The sequence below is a fragment of the Canis lupus genome, chromosome 35 (assembly GCF_003254725.2).
Source record: "Canis lupus dingo isolate Sandy chromosome 35, ASM325472v2, whole genome shotgun sequence".
NCBI lineage: Eukaryota > Metazoa > Chordata > Mammalia > Carnivora > Canidae > Canis > Canis lupus.
The window spans coordinates 19,320,619-19,342,007 of record NC_064277.1 but is presented as its reverse complement, the minus strand read 5'-3'; the positions used below and the strand labels follow the sequence as shown (position 1 = coordinate 19,342,007).

Sequence of the window (21,389 nt, the reverse complement as noted above, 5' to 3'; positions counted from 1 at the left end):
AAAGCTACTGAATTGTATACTTCCTTTTTAAAAAAAAAAGATTTTATTTATCTATTCATGAGAGACACACAAAGGGCGGGGGGGGGGGGGGCAGAGACAGACAGAGGGAGAAGCAGACTCCATGCAGGAGCCTAAAAATCCAACTGCTAAAAAATGCAGTGGGACTCGATCCCGGGTCTCCAGGATCATGCCCTGGGCTGAAGGCAGCACTAAACCGCTGAGCCACAGGGCTGCCCAAATTGTACACTTCCAACGGTATATAATAGGGCAGTTTTAATACATTAAAAAAAAAAGTTTTAAATACAAAGAAAAAAAAAAAACACATTAAAGACAAGCTCGAGCCATACCCTCGTTGTTCTCCATTTCTGGGCCCTCTGCCTAAATGCCTCTTCCACCACTCTGCCCCTGGCAGGCTCCTACTCAACCTTTCACAGCTTGGCTGCATGTCACCTGCCCTAAGAGGCTGTCCCCACCCTCTTCAGAAAGAGGAAAGCACTGCTTCCCCCATGCCCACAAATGAGCTCATGGCACTCCGTGGCAAATATTCCTAGATATGTCTCCCCCAATCTATGACCCTCAATGCTACACTCCCAGGGCCAACCTCAGGACTTAGAGGAGAGTATGCCATCACCGTCAACGGATGGATGGATGGATGGATGGATGGATGGATGGATGGGTGGGTGGATGGATGGAAGGAAGGAAGGAAGGAAGGATAGAGGGAAGGAAAGAACAAAGGAATGAAGGGAAAAAAAAGAAAACAGAAGGAAGAATGAACAAACAAGCAAAGATCAAGGACACAGAAAGCCATGTTAATGAATAAGCATCAAGACCAAACAAGAGGCAAACGGACTAGTTCTTGTCAGCAATCAAAAAGTTACCACTAGAAAAATACTTTCAGTAGAGGTGGTTGTGAAGGTCTGACAGAGAATCCAGTATTTCTCCCAGGAGAGCTGCTTGTTCTAAAAGGAACACACACACACCAGGCAACCTCTCAATCTACAGGTCACTGTATACCAGTAAAAAAACTACACTTACAAAAATATCATGAAAGATGTTTTTTTCATCCTACAGGAATAATAATTATAGAAAAAAAAAAGAAAAAGAAAAAACCCTATGCATTAAAAATAAATTAGAAGGCCCGACGCGGTAGATCTTCCACAGGCCTGATCTCTACCATCTGGAGGTTCTTACAGGGATCTAGAGACATTTTCTGCATCACCTGACTAGCTCATCTGGAAGGGCTGGCTGCTCAGAAAGCTGGCTCCAACCCCAAAAGTCTTCTTCATCTAATTATTCAACAGCAGCCCAAGCTTAGACCTGGAAAGCTACGGTTCTCATGTTGGCCTTGAAGGAGGCTGTTTCAATAATAGTTCAGGGATTAGGTAATAGGACCAAAGGTAGACTGTTCATTATGGGAAAACAAAGGCTCAATTAGGAAAGAGGCTTTTATAAAAATACAAGTACTTGTAGCTGCCTGGATATGGGAAATGACAGAGGGAGGAGCTAAAGGTTTCTGAACTGGAGAGTTGACAGAGAGAGAGAGAGATACTGAGACACCATAACAAAGGAAGAAGCTCTACAGAGAAGCAGATCAGAGGAGGAGAATGTAGCTTCAGTGGGAAACATGATGTTCACTTTAAGATGACTATCCAGTGATCCACGCCAAGCGACCGCACCACAAGCAACTGTAAACACATGAAAGAACTCATCTAAGATCAGGGATGCCCACGTCACCAGGGATGACAGACAGCAGGCAATGGGGTGAGGAGGGCTATTTTACAGCAGGGGTAAAAATCATCAAGAAGATGGAAATATGTCACACAGGCATAGTAAGCGGTCAGGACTTCAAAAGAGGAGTGTTCGCCTGATTGAGTAATGGTGACAGAACAATGGACTTAAAGTGGCAGCGCAGAACACTCTGCTGACCTCTTCTCCACCTTATGAATCAGAGGGCATTTGCCTAGAAGTCACAAGTGCAATTGAAATGCTTGACTTGATTTCCTACAGATTTCAATGTGACTATGCAATAAATTAGAGCTCAATAACCACATTTGCATAGCATTTTACCACTTGCAAAGCATTTTTAAATACATTATCTCATCTGAGCTCCACAACATCCCCATGAGGTAAGTATTTATAATCTCCACCTTCTGGATGAGGAAACAGGTAAGAAAAATGTCGTGACTTGCAAAAAGGCATCATAAGCAGGAAGTTGGGAGGTAAGGCCAGGATGGATCACTTACTCTCAAGGCTAAACTGACTCTGCACTACCAATTTCCCTCTGAGGAAGCGACTGTGATGTGAGCTGTCCTCACTCACTCCCATGTACAGGCATTTTCTCTTTCATAATGCCCCAAACTAAGCTATTTATTCATACATACACTCACCTATTTTCCTCTAAGGAAAATAAATTTTACATTTAGGATATTACAAATTACCTCTACTCCTCGTGAAAAGATTTATAAGTAGAAAGAAGAGGTGAGAAAGCAAGTAACAGGGGCTGATTAAGAATATAAGCTAATTAAGAATATAACCACCAAGAGAAAACTGGAACTCCCCTTACCCTCTCTACCCTTCTCTATCGATTTACTACAAAGTCACTGAGTGGGGCTGAAAGAAGCAAGCAACAGTACTAGGGGAAGGTGAGAGGCAGCACAAGGAGTATCAGAGCCCATCCGCAGTAAAAAGGGTGTCAGAGCACAAGCAGAATGAGGAAGGTATCTGTATAGGAGGATGGTGGCATGGGGTATCAGTGCCCGAGAAACAAAGAGCGTGAGTATGGTCAAAAAGGAGAGTGGTCTGACATGAGATAGCACAGTTTGAGCAAAGTGAGAGCACCCACCAAGGCAGACAGCTCAGCTCAGAGTTGCAGAGACTGAGAAGAGCAAGACAGGCATCCCTGCAGGGGATGGCCCAGCCTGGGTTGTCAGGACTACAGTACAAGGAGATGGACAGGTGCATGAAAGGGCAGCCTGGCATGGAGTATCAAAACCAAAGGGAGGTAAGGTGGCTCTGCCAAAAGCACACACAAGGTGAGAGAGGGAGGTGTGTGTGCAGGAGGATGGCCCCATGCAGTTTTAGAAGAACATGTGCAGAATGCACTGGAATCCAGTAAGGACAAGCAGGCATCCGTGTAAAAACACAGCAAGATGCAAGAGCACAGGAGTTCCAGAAACATCAAGGTTTGATAAGGAATAGAAAATTGACACTCCCCCAAAAAAACTCTCACAAAATACATCCTAAAGGAAAAAATAAACTTTACAGTGTGGAAACTCAGCAGACACCACCTTAACAAATTGATCAAAGTTAACATCACCAATAATGAGACAAATGAAAGTCAGGTGCCACATGACAGGACACATGGAGAGGAACCAGCATTGCTTTCAAAGATATTCCTGCCAAAGATGCAAAACTTGAACCTACTCGTGAGAGACATCAGAAAAACACAAGTTAGAGAACAAACATTCAAATTACTGGACTACACCCCCTCAAAAATGTCAAAGATAAAAAGCCAAGAAAAAAGACAAAAACTAGTCCAGATTAAGGGAGTCTTCAAGACATCTGAAAAGTCCGTGCAAGAAGGGATTACAAAATTGGTCCCCCTACTGTAAATACAGGGCACCACAGGAATAACGTGAAAGCGGCGGCTCGCAGACCAGGTGGCAGTGCCGTGCAGCTGTTAATGCCCCATGTTTAATGGCTATATTGGGGTTGTATAAGAGAATAACTTCGCAGACACTGAAGAAATTTGGGAATGATGAGGCATTGAGTAAATAGCTTCCCAGCAAATGGCTGAAAGAAGAGATTTTCGGTATTGCTCTTGTAACTTTACTATAAACACCATTTTTTTAAGTGTTATTTTTGAAACAAGATTAGAGAAGTAGGCTGCTCAGCAATATAAGGAGATATAGCTAATACCAAAAAAAAACAAAAAGAACAAAACAAAAATAAACCTCTAAGAGAATGTAAAGCACTATAAAATAAGAAACATGACTCTATCTGCAAGGACATATTTTTTTTCCCTGACAGGAAAACAAGGATCAGTTTTATGGAAACAGCATCAGTGGCAGGACCAATAAAGCTACTGACAAAGTGGGGTTTTTTTTTTAATGTTTAAAGGAATATATATTTTAAAAAGTCAAAAGAGAAAAAAAAAGAATATTCACATGTATGATTTTCATAAGTCTTTCCCTATATACAGAGAAATAAGTGAAGTTGATTCAGGGCCAAGTAATTAATATCTCCAGTTCCTTTAGTATTGTATTAGATAACATTCAGACTTTAACATTTTACTATTCACATACTACCTCATTTCCAACTAAAAAAGAGTAATCTAGCTTCCTTCGTAGTATTTTTAAATATCCATAATACATTCAAGATATATTCAGAATAAAAACAGTAATAAACTAGGGGAAAATAGTATTTTCCTCAAACACAAAAAGAGCATCTACCGAAGATCCTACAGCTGACATCATACCTAACACTGAAAGACTGAATTCTTTCTTCCTAAGATCAAGGATCCAGAAAAGATGTCTAATCTTACCTCTCGTATTCAACATAATACAGGAAGGTCTAGAAGACATGGTGAAGCAAAAGAAGAAATAAAACAAATATCAATCAGAAAGAGGGAAATAAAACTCTGCAGATAATATGATTATCTATGTAGAAAATTCCAGTTATTTGCAAAAAAACAAACTCCTAGCAATAAGTGAATTCTGCAAGGTTGCAGAATATAAGATCAACAAACAAAAGTCAATTGCATTTGTATATACCAACAACGAATAAGTGAAATCAAAATCAAAAAAGCAATACCACGCAGCCTGGGTGGCTCAGCGGTTTAGCGCCGCCTTCAGCCCAGGTCGTCATCCTTAGAGACCCGGGATCGAGTCCCATGTCGGCTCCCTGCATGGAGCCTGCTTCTTCCTCTGCCTGTGTCTCTGCCTCTCTCTCTCAATCCTCTCTGTGTGTTCTCATGAATAAATAAATAAAATCTTAAAAAAAAAAAAAGCAATACCACTTACAATTGCCCCAAGAACATGAAAAACTTAGGTATAAACCTAACAAAATATGTACTGGATCTGTAGGCTAAAATTATAAAATTTTGTTGAAAGAAATGAAAGAACAACATCACTGGAGAGACTTATCATGTTACTGGATTGGAAAAAGTCATAAAGATGTTAATTCTTCCCCAAACTAATCTATAAGTTTTAACACAATTCCTATCAAAATTCCAGAAAGGTTTCTGGCACACACAGGCAAACTTATTCCAAACTTTATATGGCAAGGGAAACTCCCTAAAATAGCCAAAAGGAAAAACCAAATGGAAGGAATCCGCCTACCTGATTTCAAGATTACTTCTATCACTATGGTGATAGAACTGGGGAGATGCTTTGTAACCTGGGGAGATGCTTCCTGGGAACAGAAACAGGAATAGTGAACTAGCAAACTAGGAATTTAATCCACTGCCAGAATGGAAGTCTTCACACACAGTATGGTGTGTTCATGGACCAGTTTCTAGCGATGAGTTTCTAATTCACCTGTTTTCTAAGTGGGAGGATTTGTCACAATTACCTTGTTCCTTTATCCACAGTACTTTGCTGGATGTACTAGAAGCATAGATTTTCTCTTTTGGCTTTAGGGTCACCAAAGAGCAAGAAGATACTATCAGACCTGATGGAGAAAGCTGTACATCAAACAAACAAGTTGGACTCAGAGGGAAATGCAGTCATGAAGAAGAACAAGTACCTTCTCCCTTGGAAAAGTGGTGACTAAAAAAAAAAAAAAAAGGAACAGTGGTGACTGTATCCTTATAAAATGTATTCATATGAGAAAGGATGTATTTGGATTTTGGCCAGCCAGAGTGGTAGATTTTGTAAATACTGTTGGTTAGCAAACCCAGCACCCTATTTCCAAACTGTTTCTCCCTTCCCCTAACTCCACCAGAGGCTGGAAAAGCTAACCCCCATTTTCACGGCTAACCCCCTTCCTTCCGTCCAGTTAGGCGTGGCCCTGTGAAACAGGTGGTCCCTAACACTTACGGGGAAGTCTGCTGTGCTGCAAGGCTTCCAGGAAGACTTTCAGCTTCCCAGAAAAATGAAGAGATGTTCTAGGAAAGCTTTTGGTTTCCTGGTAAAATGAAGAGATGCTGCTGTCAATCTATGCTCCTTCACAGTGCCTCAAATAGAAAGGTAATGCCTCCAGCAGGAGCAACCACCTTGTGACCATGAAGGTGGCCCAGAGAATTTAAAGACCAGCAGCCTTAACACTGCAGAGCTGCTAACCCAATGTCAGCATATACTGACCTCCAAACTTTTTTCGTGAGAAAAATAAGCCCTCATTAGTTTAATCCACTGTTGATTACATGTTCTGTTCCATACAATGAAAAGCAACCCTATGTTTACTGCAGCATTATTTACAATAGCCAAACTACAGAAGCAGCCCAAGTGTCCAACCACAGAGAAATGGATAAGATGTGTGTGTGTGTGTGTGTGTGTGTACCTAGAAGGTATTATGCCAAGTGAAATAGGTCAGAGAAAGACAAATACTGTATGATTTCATTTATATGTGGAATCTAAAAGACAAAACTAACAAAAAGCAGAAACAGACCCATAAGCAGAGAACAAACTGATGGTTATCACAGGGGTGGTTGGTGGGAGATGGGCAAAATGGGTGCAGGGAAGTGGGAGATGCAAGCTTCCAGATATGGAGTAAGTCACAGGAATAAAAGGTACAACATAGATGCATACCATGGGTCAATGATAATAAAATATCATTGTATGGTGACAGATGGGGGCTCCACATCCTCAACCCCCACCTCCATACAAAGTAACTGCAGCAAAGAAAACATTGATCCTAAATCTGACTTGAATGGTTGGGGGTAGCATCACATAATGTATGGAGAAGTCAAATCACTATGTTGTACACCTGAAACTAATATAACAACCTGTGCCAACTACAATGAAGAAAGAAAAGTGGGACGCCTGGGTGGCTCCGCAGTTGGGCATCTGTCTTTGACTCAGTGTGATCCCAGAGTCACAGGATTGAGTCCCATATCGGGCTTCCTGTATGGAGCCTGCTTCTCCCTCTGCCTATGTCTCTGCCTCTCTCTCTCTGTCTCTCATGAATAAATAAATAAAATCTTTAAAAAAGAAAAAAGAAAAGCATTCCTAATATATTATGAGGGTATTACGTTACCTCATAATAGATTAAAATATGAATAATGATTTACTATCACATGAACACTAATGTCTAATACTACTGTACCTAATATTTCTAGAGCCTTTTAGAGTACTTTCATATTAATTTGATAATATGTGTTATAATATATAATCTCATGTATTATTTCACATAGCCTCTCAGGACCTCAGTTCTTTTCTCTCATTCAACATGTATTTTTAAGTGGCTACTACACGTTAAGCACTCTCCTAGAATCCAAGAAAACAGAAAGTGATCAAGATTTAGTCAAGACCTCCACTTCCTTCCAGCTGACTTTCCATCAGGAAACATATTTGCAACATGAAAAAGGCATGAAATGCTCTGTTCTCACACCAATATGTAATAGGCAATGAACCTCGGTTTGCTGTATAACATAGGCGGGGCGGGTGGGGGGGAATAATACCAGAAGGGGGCTTCTGAATGAGACCACTCTAACTCAGTCTAGGAAGAGGGGAAGAGTAATACCTGTGAATTTAAAAGTTAAATAATTACAAAGTAAAAGAAGTATGGGAAAGAAGCATACTCAATCCACATCCTCAACCCCCACCTCCATACAAAGTAACTGCAGCAAAGAAAACATTGATCCTAAATCTGACTTGAATGGTTGGGGGTAGCAGAACATAATTAAGGCAGGTCTCAGAGACATGGCTATTGTTTTAAGCTCAAAGCAGAAAGAAGTCTGATAATATGCTTAAATAGGTCAAAGGGGTAGAGAGTCCTCCAATTACAATTTTATAGAAGCTGATTTATTTTTTTAAGGTAACAGTCCACATTTTCTTCTATTTCAAAATCTTCATTACAGCAAAATCTGTTTGTGCTGAGCTATACCCAGAAGCAATTCGTTGACTTTACATGCCTTACTTCTACTTAATGCCATAGGGAAAATAGATCTAAATATTACAAATCACTTAAGAGGGTTAAAATACACAGAACCCATTTGAACCAAATATGTCTAAAGGCTTATTAAACTGTACCTTATAGCAATATATATTGACTTTTTACACACTACCTATATAACTAGACTCAGAAAATCCTAATTTTCAGGAATTTATCATAAGCCACAAAGACATTCAAAACTTTTCAATTAATTTAGTGAATTTCACCTATTTCCCTGGTGAGAACTGTGGGAAGGAAACATACCAGCCCAATACACACACGTCTGGAATTCTTGTTCACTAAGGAATGCAGAAATGGTTAAACAGGGGCGCCTTGGTGGCTCAGCTGGTTAACTGTCTGCCTTTGGCTCAGATCATGATCTCAGAGTCCTGGGATCCAGCCCCATGTCAGACTCCCTGCTCAGTGGGAAGCCTGCTTCCCCTTTTCCCACTACCTCTCCCCTTGCTCGTATGCACGCTTTCCCAAATAAATGAAATCTTAAAAAAAAAAAAAAAAAAAAAAGTTAAACAGACACATATGAACTGAACATTTTAACTTAATTCACCAATAAATTTTTCTCTAATAGACTTTATGTTTGATAGATAAGAGAACCCAGGTAAATATTCAAAAGTAGTTAGCTAAAATAGAACAGAATATTTAACTATTTCTAGATTACAGCTAGAAAAAATTACTAGTCTCATCCTGATTTAGTCTTGCAAAAGGCTATACTTTCCCCAATAGAAATAGCATCATTTTTCCTAGGAATTAACTATCTGTAAGATCTTTATCCAGAATGCTTCAGTTGTATCTTTTTGCAACCAGAGCAAAAACAAATATTGTCTTTTTGTATTAAGTATGTTAAGTATTCTAGGAAATCATGTTACTACTCAGAAACAGAGGGAGAGAGGAAGTGAGAATATTTTATAAACCATAATCATAGGATCTATGCCAAAAAACATAGAAACATGAGACAAAATTTCATTCCAACAGAACCATTATTATAAAAAAACTTTCTAGTCCATAGTCTAATACCACTTGTTAATGTGAGTATAATAAACTCAATTAAACAAACAAATTGGCTTCCATACACTCTGTAGCAAAGTATGGCATACTGTAGTATGAAATACAAAAGCCTATGTAAAAAATGTTAGTACTAAGTAATCTTATAATTTGGAATACTTCTCAAATTTTTGTCTCATTTTTTCACAGAGTACTTCCTTCACTTGCAGAAATTGATGCCTATAAATTAATTCTAGCCCTCAGATCTAATTTGTGAGATCATAGCCCAGTTTTATGAGTTTGTGGGACTCAGAGTGGCAGTGAGGTGTTAGGAGCACAGAAGTAAAGAGAAGCAGGGATCCAACTACATCCAAGGCAGGATTTCTGTATTGTATATACAAGACTGAGCAGTAACTGAACACCCTAGTATCTATCTGCCTAGCTTGCTCCTCAGTCAGAGCTAACAAAAAGCATCTTTGGGAAGGAGGAAAGTCTTAGCAAAAACAGATAAATGAAAACTTATGAGTTCTTCTAATGAGTTGCTGCTGATGAGGATGAACAGTCTGTGCAGGACAGTAGGAGCTGCCTCTGTGGATGTCAGCTCTAAACACTCCTACAAAATAGTCTCTGCCAAGAGCTGACCGCCAGCTCCTCATCTCAGTAGTCACTCCTTAGTAGTACCAAATACCTATTTCATAAACTGAAAACAAACCCCTTAAATTAGGTAGTGAACTCTCCAAACTACAAAGATCTCATCTCAAGAAAAGAATTCCACAACAGGCAGCATGTAAAAGGTTCTCCGGTCTCTCAAAGAAAGCGCATTAAGTAGCCAATATTCCTTAAAGATATACATAATCCTGACTACCATTTATTAAGCATGTTCCTTTGTGCCAGCCTGAAAGAACTTTATTTGCATAAATTAATTCAATCCTACAACAATTCCATGCTGCAGGTTATCTCAATTTTACGGATAAGGATCCTGAGCTTAAATAACTTGACCAAAGTTACACATTACCAAATGGCAAAACAGGAATTTGACTTTGACAGTCTGGCTATAGACTCTTCAACCATATTTTTTTTCTAGGTATTTATTTAAATTCCAGTTAGTTAACACACAGTATAACATTAGTTCAGGTGTAGAATTCAGTGATTCAACATTTACATACAACATCCAGTGCTCATCACCCATTTAACCCCTCCCCCTCAAGTACCTCCCCTCTGGTGATCATCAGTGTTTTCCCTAGAGTTAAGAGTCTGGAAAAAAAAAAAAAAAAAAAAAGAGTCTGTTTCCTGGTTTCTTTCTCTTTTTATTCCCCCCATGTTCATCTGTTTTGTTCCTTAAATTCCACACAGGAGTGAAATCATATGGTATTTTTCTTTCTCTGATTGACTTATTTGGCTTAGCATACTACTCTCTAGCTCCAGCCACATCACTGCAAATGGCAAGATTTCATTGCTCTTGGTGGTTAATATACCACTTCTTCTCTATCCATTGATCAGTCCATGGACATTCAGGCTCTTTTCATAGTTTGGCTATTGTAAATAGTACTGCTATAAGCAATAGGGTACATATATCCCTCTGAATCAGTATTTTTGTCTTCTTTGGGTAAATACCTAGTAGTACAACTGCTGGAGCATAGAGTGGCTTTTTGAGGAGCCTCTATACTGTTTTCCACAGTGGCTACACCAGCTTCCATGCCTACCAACAGCGTACAAGGGTTCCCCTTTCTCCACCTCCTCGCCAACACTTGTTTGTGTTGTTAACTTTAGCCACTGTGACTGGTGTGAGGGTATATTTCATTGTAGTTTTGATTTGTATTTCCTTGATGATGAGTGATGTTGAGCATCTTTTCAGGTGTCTGCTAGCCATCTGCATGTCTTCTTTAGAAAAATGTCTATTCATATCTTCTGCCCGTTCTTTTAATTGGACTATTTGTTTTTTTCATATTCAGTTTTATAACTTCTTTATGTATTTTGGATACTAACCCTTTATCAGACATGGAGAACACAGACAGTAACCTCTTTGACATGGGCTGTAGCAGCTTCTTACTAGGTATATCTCCTGAGGTAGGGGAAACAAAAGCAAAAGTAAAATATTGGGACTACATCAAAATAAAAAGCTTCTGCACAGCAAAGGAAACAATCAACAAAACTAAAAGGCAACCAGTGGAATCAGAAAAGATATTTGCAAATAGACTCTGCAACCTTAACCACCACTGCTGCCAAATGTATTTAAAAGCACATCAAAATATATCAGTAATAAAATAGGGGTCTACTAAATCATACTATTTTTCTTTATGTCAGGTACCATCGTTAAGAAACCAACAAAATATATCCTATTAAATAACCAATCTCCACCCTGATTTACTTTGTAAAACACAGATAGCAAACATCTTGCACTGAGTGAAAAGTTTATGAATTGGTATATTACTTCTTCTATAAACTATAGAAACAGACTTTATTTTAACAAACTTTGAACACAACATAGCAATTACCCTTTCCCTATGAGTTTGGAAAAGTTATAATGTAAAAGATACCATTTTAAAACCATTAATACACTGAGTAATGTAAATGCATAAAATAAGTCTAAGCTGGCAAGCTATATTATGTCATATCCCATTACCCATATTCTAAATGGATCACTGCATAAACTTACTAGTCTGCTTACTAGTTTTTGCTTACAAAGTCAGCTTATAAACTGATTATCTTAAGACTTTTCAAAAAATATTCTTTTTCTAAAATAAGGGTATAGATTTCACTGCAACTGAAAACCCTCTTTTGGTTATTAAAAATGAATTGGTTTTCTGCAATGAAACCTGACTAAAACAGTTCACATGAAGAGAAGTTGTATGCCTGTCTTATCCTGGAAATGTACAGTTTATTGCCTCGCTAACAAAAACAACAATAACAACCACCCTACCTTTTAATATACCTCTCTTACCCAAAAAAGTCCAAACAAGACCAATACAATTGGTCCCTACAAATATGCTTAGGCACAAAAACATTTTACTGAAAAAAGCCTAGCAAATCCAAGTGGTCTCCTTTTGTTTCAGAACAGTAAAAACAAATACACACACACACACACACACACTTCTATGTATCAGTTTCTAATGCAAATGATAACTAACTTCTTTATAGGATGAAAGTTGTACTAAGTAATAGTTAAGATAATTCCATATTATAATTATACTTAAATGTAAATTGTAAACTTGAGGAAGCAGTAAGGTAGAATGGCAATGACTTTGGGAGAAAAATGTGTTAACAGCAGTGAAAGAATAATACAGAAGGACTAAACACCCCCCCTTTCTTTCTTTCCCTTTCTCTTTTTTAAAAGATTTTAAGTAATCTCTACACCCAACATGGGGTTCAAACCTACAACCCTGAGATCAAGAGTTGCATGCTCTTCTGACTGAGCCATCCAGGCACCCCTGAACCTATCTTTTTCAAATCTCAATGAACAAAAGAAATGAAACTAAAAAAGAGAAACACCACAAGTATTCTAACCTGGTAAAAAGCCAAACTTAATCTATAAATTTTTGAAAAATGTCACCTGGAAGCACACTAAACAAATGAAACTGAAAACAAAATATTTTGATAATCAACCTTTCTTCGCTCCCTTTGTTCACATTATCCATCCAAAATCCAAAAGCAAGACTATGAAGATGAAAAGGAAAATAAGAAAATTCACAAACATCTCACTGATAGAACCCAATTTTTGTTTTAAAAATTAGAGAATTTCAAACATATGAGTAAGAACTTAGGAAATATAGTACCCATGAACTTGTGGTGGCAGGGTTAAGACTCAAATCTTCACTCTACCAACATATTAGCTATGTGACATTAGTCAATCCTTAACCTCTGGAGCTCTGCTGTCTTCATCTATGATGTAGGGATAATATTTGTGGATGTGTTGACAAGATTAAAGATGATCTGTGCAAAGTTGCCGCTAGGACAGAGCCAGCGCTGTAGAAGCTTAACAACTGGTACATTATTTAAATTCTGTAAAAATTCTTTAAAAGGGGTGCCTGGCTGGCTTGGGTGGAAGAACATGCAACTCTCAATCCCCAGGATGGAGGTTTGAGCCCCACATTGGATATAGAGAGTACTTTAAAATAAAACCTTTTAAAAAATTAAATAAATAAACAAATAAAAGTTCTTTGAGAATCTGGACAAATAATTATTTTCAACAGTTTTAAATTTAGTAGTTCTAAAAGGATATTAAGTTTGTAAATCAGAACATCTTCAAGCTATCCTGTTAAATACACACTGTCTGGTTAATAATGTCTCAGATATTACCATTTCCCTCCAATAGACTGAGGTATTTTTGTGGGTTTTTTTTTTTTCCCTCAAATAGAAGCTATGGTGTTTAGCCTGTGAGAAATCAGATTTTTAGCCCAAACTTTGTTTTACCTATTTAGCCAGCAAATATGAATTAAAAATAGGGCTGAAAACCTACCAGAAGGATACTGAGAAATTCTTAACATGGAAAAACTGAGTACACTTGCCATGGATAATTTGCTTATATTGAACACAAGAAGAAAAGAAGATTCCTAACAATTTATTCAAGTCAGAGAGAGGTATGACTAGCTTTCTACTAAATTACTTATTGAGACTGTGCTGCAACCTTTTCAAGTCAGTTGAATGAACACACACAGAAGTTAGATATTTATTTTTTAAACCAGTTTATGGTATTTTTTTTTCAAGGTTTTATTTAAATTCCAGTCAGTTAACACGCAGCATAACGTTAGTTTCAGGTGTACAATATGGTAATTCAGCATGTCCATACATCACCCAGTGCTCATCACAAGTGTACTCCTTAATCTCCATCACCTATTTCCCCCATTCTCTCACCTCCTCTCTGGTGACCATCAGTTTGTTCTTCATTGTTAAGAATCTGTTTTCTTGGTTTGCCTCTTTTTCCCCTTTGCTTCTTTGTTTTGCTTTTTAAATTCCACATGTGTGAGATCATATGGTAGTTGTCTTTCTTTCACTGACTTATTTCACTTAGCATAATACTCTCTAGCTCTACCCATGCCATCACAAATGACAAGATTTCATTCTTTTTATGGCTAACACATCATTGTATATGTATGCATGTGGGTATGTGTGTGTGTGTGTGTGTATAGATGTATACATATCTTCTTTATCCATTCATCAATCAATGGGCACTTGGGCTGTTTCCATAATTTGGCCATTTTAGATATGCTACTACAAAAATGGGGGTGCACGTATCCCTTTGAATTATTTTTTGTATTTTGGGGCCGATACCAGTAGTGCAATTAGTAGATCATAGGGAGCTCTATTTTTAACTTTCTGAGGAACCTCCATACTATTCTCCAGAGTGGCTGCACTAGTTTATATTCCCACCAAAGGTGCATGAGGGCTCCGAGGACTCCCCCTTCTCCACATCCTTGCCAACACCTGTTGTTTCTTGTGGTGTTAATTTTAGCCATTCTGACAACTGTAAGGTGATATTTCATTGTAGTTTATTTCCCAGATGTGAGCATCTTTTCATGTGTCTGTTGGCCATCTGTATATCTTCTTTGGAAAAATGTCTATTCATGTCTTCTGCCCATTTTTAATTAGATTATTCATTTTTCACTATTGAGTTTTAGAAGTTCTTTAATACATTTTGGCTACTAACCCTTTATTGGATGTGTCACTTGCAAAAAGCTTCTCCCATTCCATCAAATGCCTTTTAGTTTTGTTGACGGTTTCTTTTTTTTTTTTTTTTTTTAAGATTTATTTATTTATGAGAGACACAGAGAGGCAGAGACATAGGCAGAGGGAGAAGCAGGCTCCCTGCAGGAACCTCAATGTGGGACTCGATCCCAGATCCAGGGATCATGCCCTGAGCCAAAGGCAGAGACGCTCAACCACTGAGCAACCCAGCCGTCCCTGTTAATTGTTTCCCTCACTGGGCAGAAGCTTTTTATTTTGATGTAGTCCCAATAGTTTATTTTTGCTTTTGTTTCCCTGCCTCAGGAGACACATCTAGAAAGAAGTTGCTATGGCAAGTTAGGGGGATAGGAAGCAGGATATGGAAACATTAATGCAATTCAATCAAATAAACAGATAGTAGAGCTAAACCAGATAGTTTAACCAATAGTTTAACCAGATAGTTAACCAGATAGTTTAACCAGATAGTTTAACCAGATAGTTAGCTAACCAGATAGCTAACCAAAGAGCTAAAACAAAACAGTGCCTCATCAGATCATTTCTTGGAACTGCAGGGCTCCAGAAGACCTAACCAGTCAAGTATCTATGGGACTCACTAGACAGCAGCCAAATGTAAACAGACATATAAACACACTGAAACAGAAGAAAATAAGGGAACTGTGGAATTGTTCAAAAAATGAAGAATTCCCACAGGGATGGCTCAGTCCGTTAAGCGTATGCCTTCGGCTCAGGTCATGACCTCAGGGTCCTGGGATCACACCCTGTGTCGGGCTCCCTACTCAGCAAGGAGCCTGCTTCTCCCTCCTCCTCTGCCTCCTGCTCCCCCTGCTCATGCTCTGTCAAATAAATAAATAGAATCTTTTTTTAAAAATGAATATTTTTCAAATTTGTTTTACAGAATTGTACAAATGGTAACTAAAATCTGTATTTGTTTTACATCACTGCAAGTGAATACTAGGTGAATCCTCGTGAATACCACAGCTATTTAGTAAAAAAATACTTTCTCATTTTCAAAAGAATCTAATACATGTACAAAAATGTGTACCATATTTTAAGTTTCTAAAACTGTCTTTGGAGAACAAATTTGAGGCTATAACCAAATTATCCAGAACAAGCCCTATGAAGTTAGCTCAGCTTCTTAAGAAGATTAAATTGAAAGGAAACATTCTACACGTGCAATCTAATTGACAAATCTAACCTAAAAAGAAACGTATAGTTATACAAAATGTTTGTGCCCATTTGGCATGACAGAAGTATATTTTCTCACATGAAACTGACAATGTGAAACTGAGCATTAAATGTAATGGTACAATTCTACAATCAAATAGGACGTATGCCCTGACACTCTTATCCTCAAGACTGCAGTCATTAATTTAATCAAAACATTATTAATTTCTGGCATGAAGCCTTCTGTTACACAGGCAAAAACAAATTAAGCTATATCTGAACTGCCTATGTATCACTCCTCTGCTCCCATCTACATATTTGGCTATATTTAAAGACTGCTTACAATGTTATTAGTTATGCAGCCTACACACAGACTGCTCATGAGGTGACCCACTAGTGAAGTCACCTGGACAGCTCTAAACTAGTAAAACATTTCAATACCCATGTCACACAGAGGCAGGTCCCTGCTAAAAACAAGTGCAGGAAGAAAGCTTTAAAATGACACTAAACATCTAAAAGGCAATATGATATCACCTTCTGAAGCAACTGATTACTAATAAGAACAGAGAGACACCAAATGTTAGCCCCAAAAGTGTTTTCCCTTAAATTTGGAATAAAAAGTCATATATTTAACTTATCTTTTAAAATATCCATATTTTTAGAGCTGCATACAGAACTGATACAAGGGTCAAATGACATGGTATCTGGAATTGCTTTAAAACTCCTCAGTAAAAACAGAATTAAGAGAAAAAAAGAAAATAAATCTTATTCAATCTTTTGATAGGTCCGTGTTCACTCACCTATTCCTTCTACTTGTATGTTTGAGCTTTTTCACGATAAACATAACTCTTAAATATGAAAAAAGAAGACAAATGCATATAAAAATTTAGCATATGGTAAAGGTGGCATTTCAAATCAGAGGAAAATGGTAAATGACTCAATAAATGGTATCAGAACTGGTTAGTCTTCAGTGGGGAGGGGAATATCAGGAGAACTGGTTAATCACGGGGGAGGGGAGAGCGCTGTGTCCACAAATCACAGATAAAGCAAAATAAATTGACTATAGCTCAACAATTTTAAGTATAAGAAAATGAAACCATTAAAGTAACAGCAGAAATATTCAAAGAATTATAATCACCACCTTGAAGTAAAAACCAAACATTCACGTCAACTGTATAACAAATAATTACTTTCCTCGTAGCCAAAACAACCATAAGCAAACAAATATAACAAAGAGAGGACAATCTGGAAATTGTGTCACAGAGGTTTAACTTTCCCCAAATAGAGAGTGTCTACAAATTAGTAAGGATCATCCAACAGAAAAATGATTAACGGATATGGATAGGTCACAGAAAAGGAAATAAAAATAGCTCTAATAAGAAATGCAAATTAAAAGACACTGAGATAGCACTTTTCATTCATCAGTCTAATGAAGATTATTAAAAAAGGCTAATAATACACTATATGGGCAAGGCTCTGGGGAAGCTAGCAAGCCCATATGTTGATAATGGAAGCCTAAATGAGTACAATCTCTACAGATAACAATTTGGCAATATCCATCAAAATTACAAATTTATATACCTTTTAAGCCAAGTATTTATTCTATAGATGTATCTACACATGTGCAAAATGATACACACAGAGATGTAGGTATCCCTGTAGCACAGATGCAGGTAGTAGTAAAAAACAAGAAGAGAAACACACATATCTGGAATAAAGACCTGGTTAAATAAATTATCCTATATCTGGACAATAGAATACAATACTACTTTAAAAAAACAGAATAATGAAATTTGTAATGAAATGGTATTAAATGATCACCAAATTATATTGTTAAATGAAAATGGTGCAAAACCACACGTATTATACGCTACCTTTTACATAAACGGAGAAAGTAAAAAACATATGTGCAGTTGTGTGTATATACATTCATTCTTATAAACCCAAATCCTTCATAGAAAGAGAAATCATAATACTGGGTTTGCTCAGAAAAAGTTGGTGCCCGGGTCAGATGGATGGAGTCATATCAGTGTATACGCTTTGGCTCCTTTAGAATTTTGTACCATGTGAATAAATTATTTATTCAAAAAAATTTTAATATTCTTACTTTGAGCCAAAAAAATGACACTAATAGTAAACACCAGAATCTTGATTATGTACACCATCAATTTTAAACTGAAATACAAACAAACATGTTGGGTCCTGAGTCACAGAGAAAGCCTTCCCTATCCAAAATATACTAATGAAAGAATTAGCCTCCCAAAAGTGTTATCACTTCAAAATAATCTTTCATCTCTAATTTGCTCTCATTGAGACTATCAGAATCCTTCCTACATCCAGAGAGGTAGAAGGCACAATCAACTGTCCGTTATATTTGCTAGTCTAGATTACCAAGAGACAATAGTTTGCCAGCAATTTTTCTCTACACTAAAGTAAGTTGATGAAATGATCACAATTGGAAGAAAATTAGTTTAGGGTGGACTGATGTGAACTAATGCACGTTCTCAGCTGAAAGGAGACAACAAAAATAAAAGGTAGTTAAGTGGTTAAAAGAAAGCAATCTATAGCAGAGAAATGTGGGAAAATTCCAGAGGCATATGAAAGACAAGCCCAGAAAATTATTGATGATAAAATTAAAATGTGGTCATCCTAATATGCAAGGAATATTATGTATCTGTGTGTGTGTATGTGTATGTGTAGATATATATATAAATTCACGAATATATTAAAAATAAATAAATTTCCTAGAGGTCAGACATGAGTCTTCTGATAATCCACAGACTACTACACATGAGAACTGAAAAATCATCCACACCTGGAAATACCCTTCTGAGATTTCAGACCTAAAGTAAGGTCCCAGACATTTTCTAATTTTCTAAAAAGGAAAAATACAAAAAGACACTACAGAGAGAGAACAGATTGCTATTAGACTTCATTTCTATTAGGTTGAATTCTAAAAGAAAAGATCTGAGGAAGAATTAGTTCAACCTACAAAATTAGCCCATTCTACCAGATAGGAAACATTTTCGGGCATGCGTGAGCAGAGAATTTACTACCACAGACCTTTTCTGACAAAATTATTCAAAACAGATTTTATAGTTGGATTTTGTTGACATATTTCCTCACCTTTTATAATTTGCTAATTTTTGTTTCCATCATGTGGATACGATTTACTCACAGGAGGGAGAAAGGGAGAACAGGGGGTGGGGAACAAGAGACTGAAAACTCTGAGTATCAGTTATTGGTCCTATACTGCGTTTTGGGCAGGAAGAGTGAGCAATGAGACCACATGTAATTTCCAAGTCAACATTATTTTAAAAAAGTAAAAGTGTTTCAGGAGCCCAGACAGAGAGAGAATGAGAGTGACAGCATGCGTGCACAGAGGTACACACATGTAAACACAAACACATACACAGCAGCTGTGAGGAACTGCCCCCCCGCCACACACACACACACACACACCCGGCAAGGCCAGTCATTCTGCTAGAGTCCCACACATGCAAAGCAAAACATTACTTTACGACACATAAAGTCACAGGCATGAAAAAGAATCAATTATTAATGTCTAATAATTTTAAGATTAGTACAAAACCGGCCCAAATCTAAAAAATCCATGAAAAATCGTTCATGTAAAGGTGCTTGCCTCATTGCAAAAACATCTATTCCAATTCTCATTACACTAGCTGTAATCACAAACCACAAACACCAGTAGTTCTACAGCATTAAAAACAAAGCATATCATGCAAATCTTTTTGAGTAACTTAAATTATGTTATTTATTTTTTTTATAAAACATTATCCTTGCTAAGAGTAGATAAAGGCCCTAAACAAGCATTTTCATGTTCTTTCCAGATCTGGCTTCCCAAGGTAGTACTAGCTCCAACTGTTTGACTAAACCAGTTGTAGAGTACTTGACTGCAGGCAACTTCAGGCACATTCTCATTTAGTCCTTGCTCACAAGCTAAAAAAAATAACTGGCTTCCTCTCTCGACTGGTAACAAAGTTTTAACAGATGGTGCTGTTAGATGAGTAAAGTATAGTACTGAACACAACTAATGACTAACCATATGTCAGCAACAAAACAGTGTTCTTACTAAGGATATAACACACTGGATTTTGTTTACTTGTTTATTTTTGGATAGACTAAAACACAGTACAATGCTGATACTAATTTGGAACCAGGAACAAACCTAAAAAAGTGCTAAAAGGTAGGAGCAGACCTTCCAAATTCTTAGATTCTTCAATCTCCTAAAGAATACGGAGTATACCAAACAAAAGTACACAAAGTACCAATTTCACCATCAATGCAGATTATTTTTCTTAATTCAAGAATTTTCTCAACTTTGGCCACAGTCCTTTGACAGTGGAGAAGTACTATCACTTGTATGATCTACTTTAAACTTCTCCTTTCCTCAGGAAACTTCTATCAGTCCAAATGGTGATATCTGGGATCCCTGGGTGGCGCAGCGGTTTGGCGCCTGCCTTTGGCCCAGGGCGTGATCCTGGAGACCCCGGATCGAATCCCACGTCGGGCTCCCGGTGCATGGAGCCTGCTTCTCCCTCTGCCTGTGTTGCTGCATCTCTCTCTCTCTCTGTGATTATCATGAATAAATAAATAAAATCTTTAAAAAAAAAAATGGTGATATTTTAGAATCTACTATACATAAGTTAATTTATTTCAGGAACAACAGGCCCCACCTAAATTTAAAGTACCATGAGCTATCTATGAAGAGCTATCTCAGTATATGAGTATTTAACATTCTTAATAATGTAACAGGCTGAAACAAACACAAAAACACAAACATCACACATCCTGGCACTACTCTATTCTTACAAACACCTCCACCTCAAGAAAAAAAAAGGGCCAGATACCTGTAGCCATCACCTCCTCTATTAATAGCTCTACTATTATAGTGTTAAATTGTGCTTTGAAGTCAGGCAATTCTAATGGTGAATGGAGATGCTTGAAATCTTTCTCCTCCAACACTAATGTTATGACTCTAAGTGCCATCTGTGACAGCCTATGGATCATTTAACAAGAAGGCATAATTAACTGATTAAAATATGCATTTAAAGATATGTAACATTTTTATTTAGAAACACATGTGGCCATTTCAAGTAAACAAGTATGGGCATTTCAACAAATACAGTGTTGGAATAATAGGGAAAATGCAAAACCCAGGTGAGACAGGCTGCTTGCTCCATATTTCCCTTTTTCTGTTAGTTTGGTAACCAGAAGAAATTGATCATCTAAGAACTATTTTCAGTTCAGTTTCTGCTCTTTCCTGATGAAAGAAATATTTGTCTATTACCTTCAGAAAAAGCAACTACAAACACACAACCTATGCATGGGTGAGGTATCAAGAGTATCTGCTTGGGAGTCAATATCCCAAGCATTATCCCCACTTACTTCCTACCACTGACCCTAAGCAAGCTACCTAAACCCTACAAGCC

At 37.5% G+C, this 21,389-nt stretch overlaps 1 protein-coding gene and 1 long non-coding RNA gene across 11 annotated transcripts in view; one reads left to right on the top strand and one right to left on the bottom strand.

Moving 5' to 3' along the window:
- Positions 1 to 21,389, bottom strand: part of CDKAL1 (CDK5 regulatory subunit associated protein 1 like 1) — a 663,852-nt gene that overhangs the window by 567,522 nt on the left and 74,941 nt on the right. The window contains exon 3 of one of the 7 annotated variants that reach the window (XM_025443488.3): positions 11,077 to 11,152. The exons of the other annotated variants lie outside the window; for them this stretch is intronic. Coding sequence (XP_025299273.1) covers positions 11,077 to 11,152 — 76 coding nt within the window. The remainder of the gene's footprint in view (positions 1 to 11,076; positions 11,153 to 21,389) is intronic. 7 annotated transcript variants of the gene reach the window in all.
- LOC112657466 (uncharacterized) lies at positions 1,411 to 20,538 on the top strand. 4 transcript variants are annotated; one of them, XR_007408448.1, is made up of 4 exons: positions 5,349 to 5,494; positions 5,639 to 5,764; positions 5,998 to 6,188; positions 20,352 to 20,538. It is a non-coding gene; the product is annotated as an uncharacterized LOC112657466 (long non-coding RNA). The 4 variants fall into 4 exon arrangements; XR_003135045.3 differs by lacking the exon at positions 20,352 to 20,538 and adding an exon at positions 15,324 to 15,617; XR_007408447.1 differs by lacking the exons at positions 5,349 to 5,494; positions 5,998 to 6,188; positions 20,352 to 20,538 and adding an exon at positions 1,411 to 2,126 and having other exon boundaries at positions 5,639 to 5,832.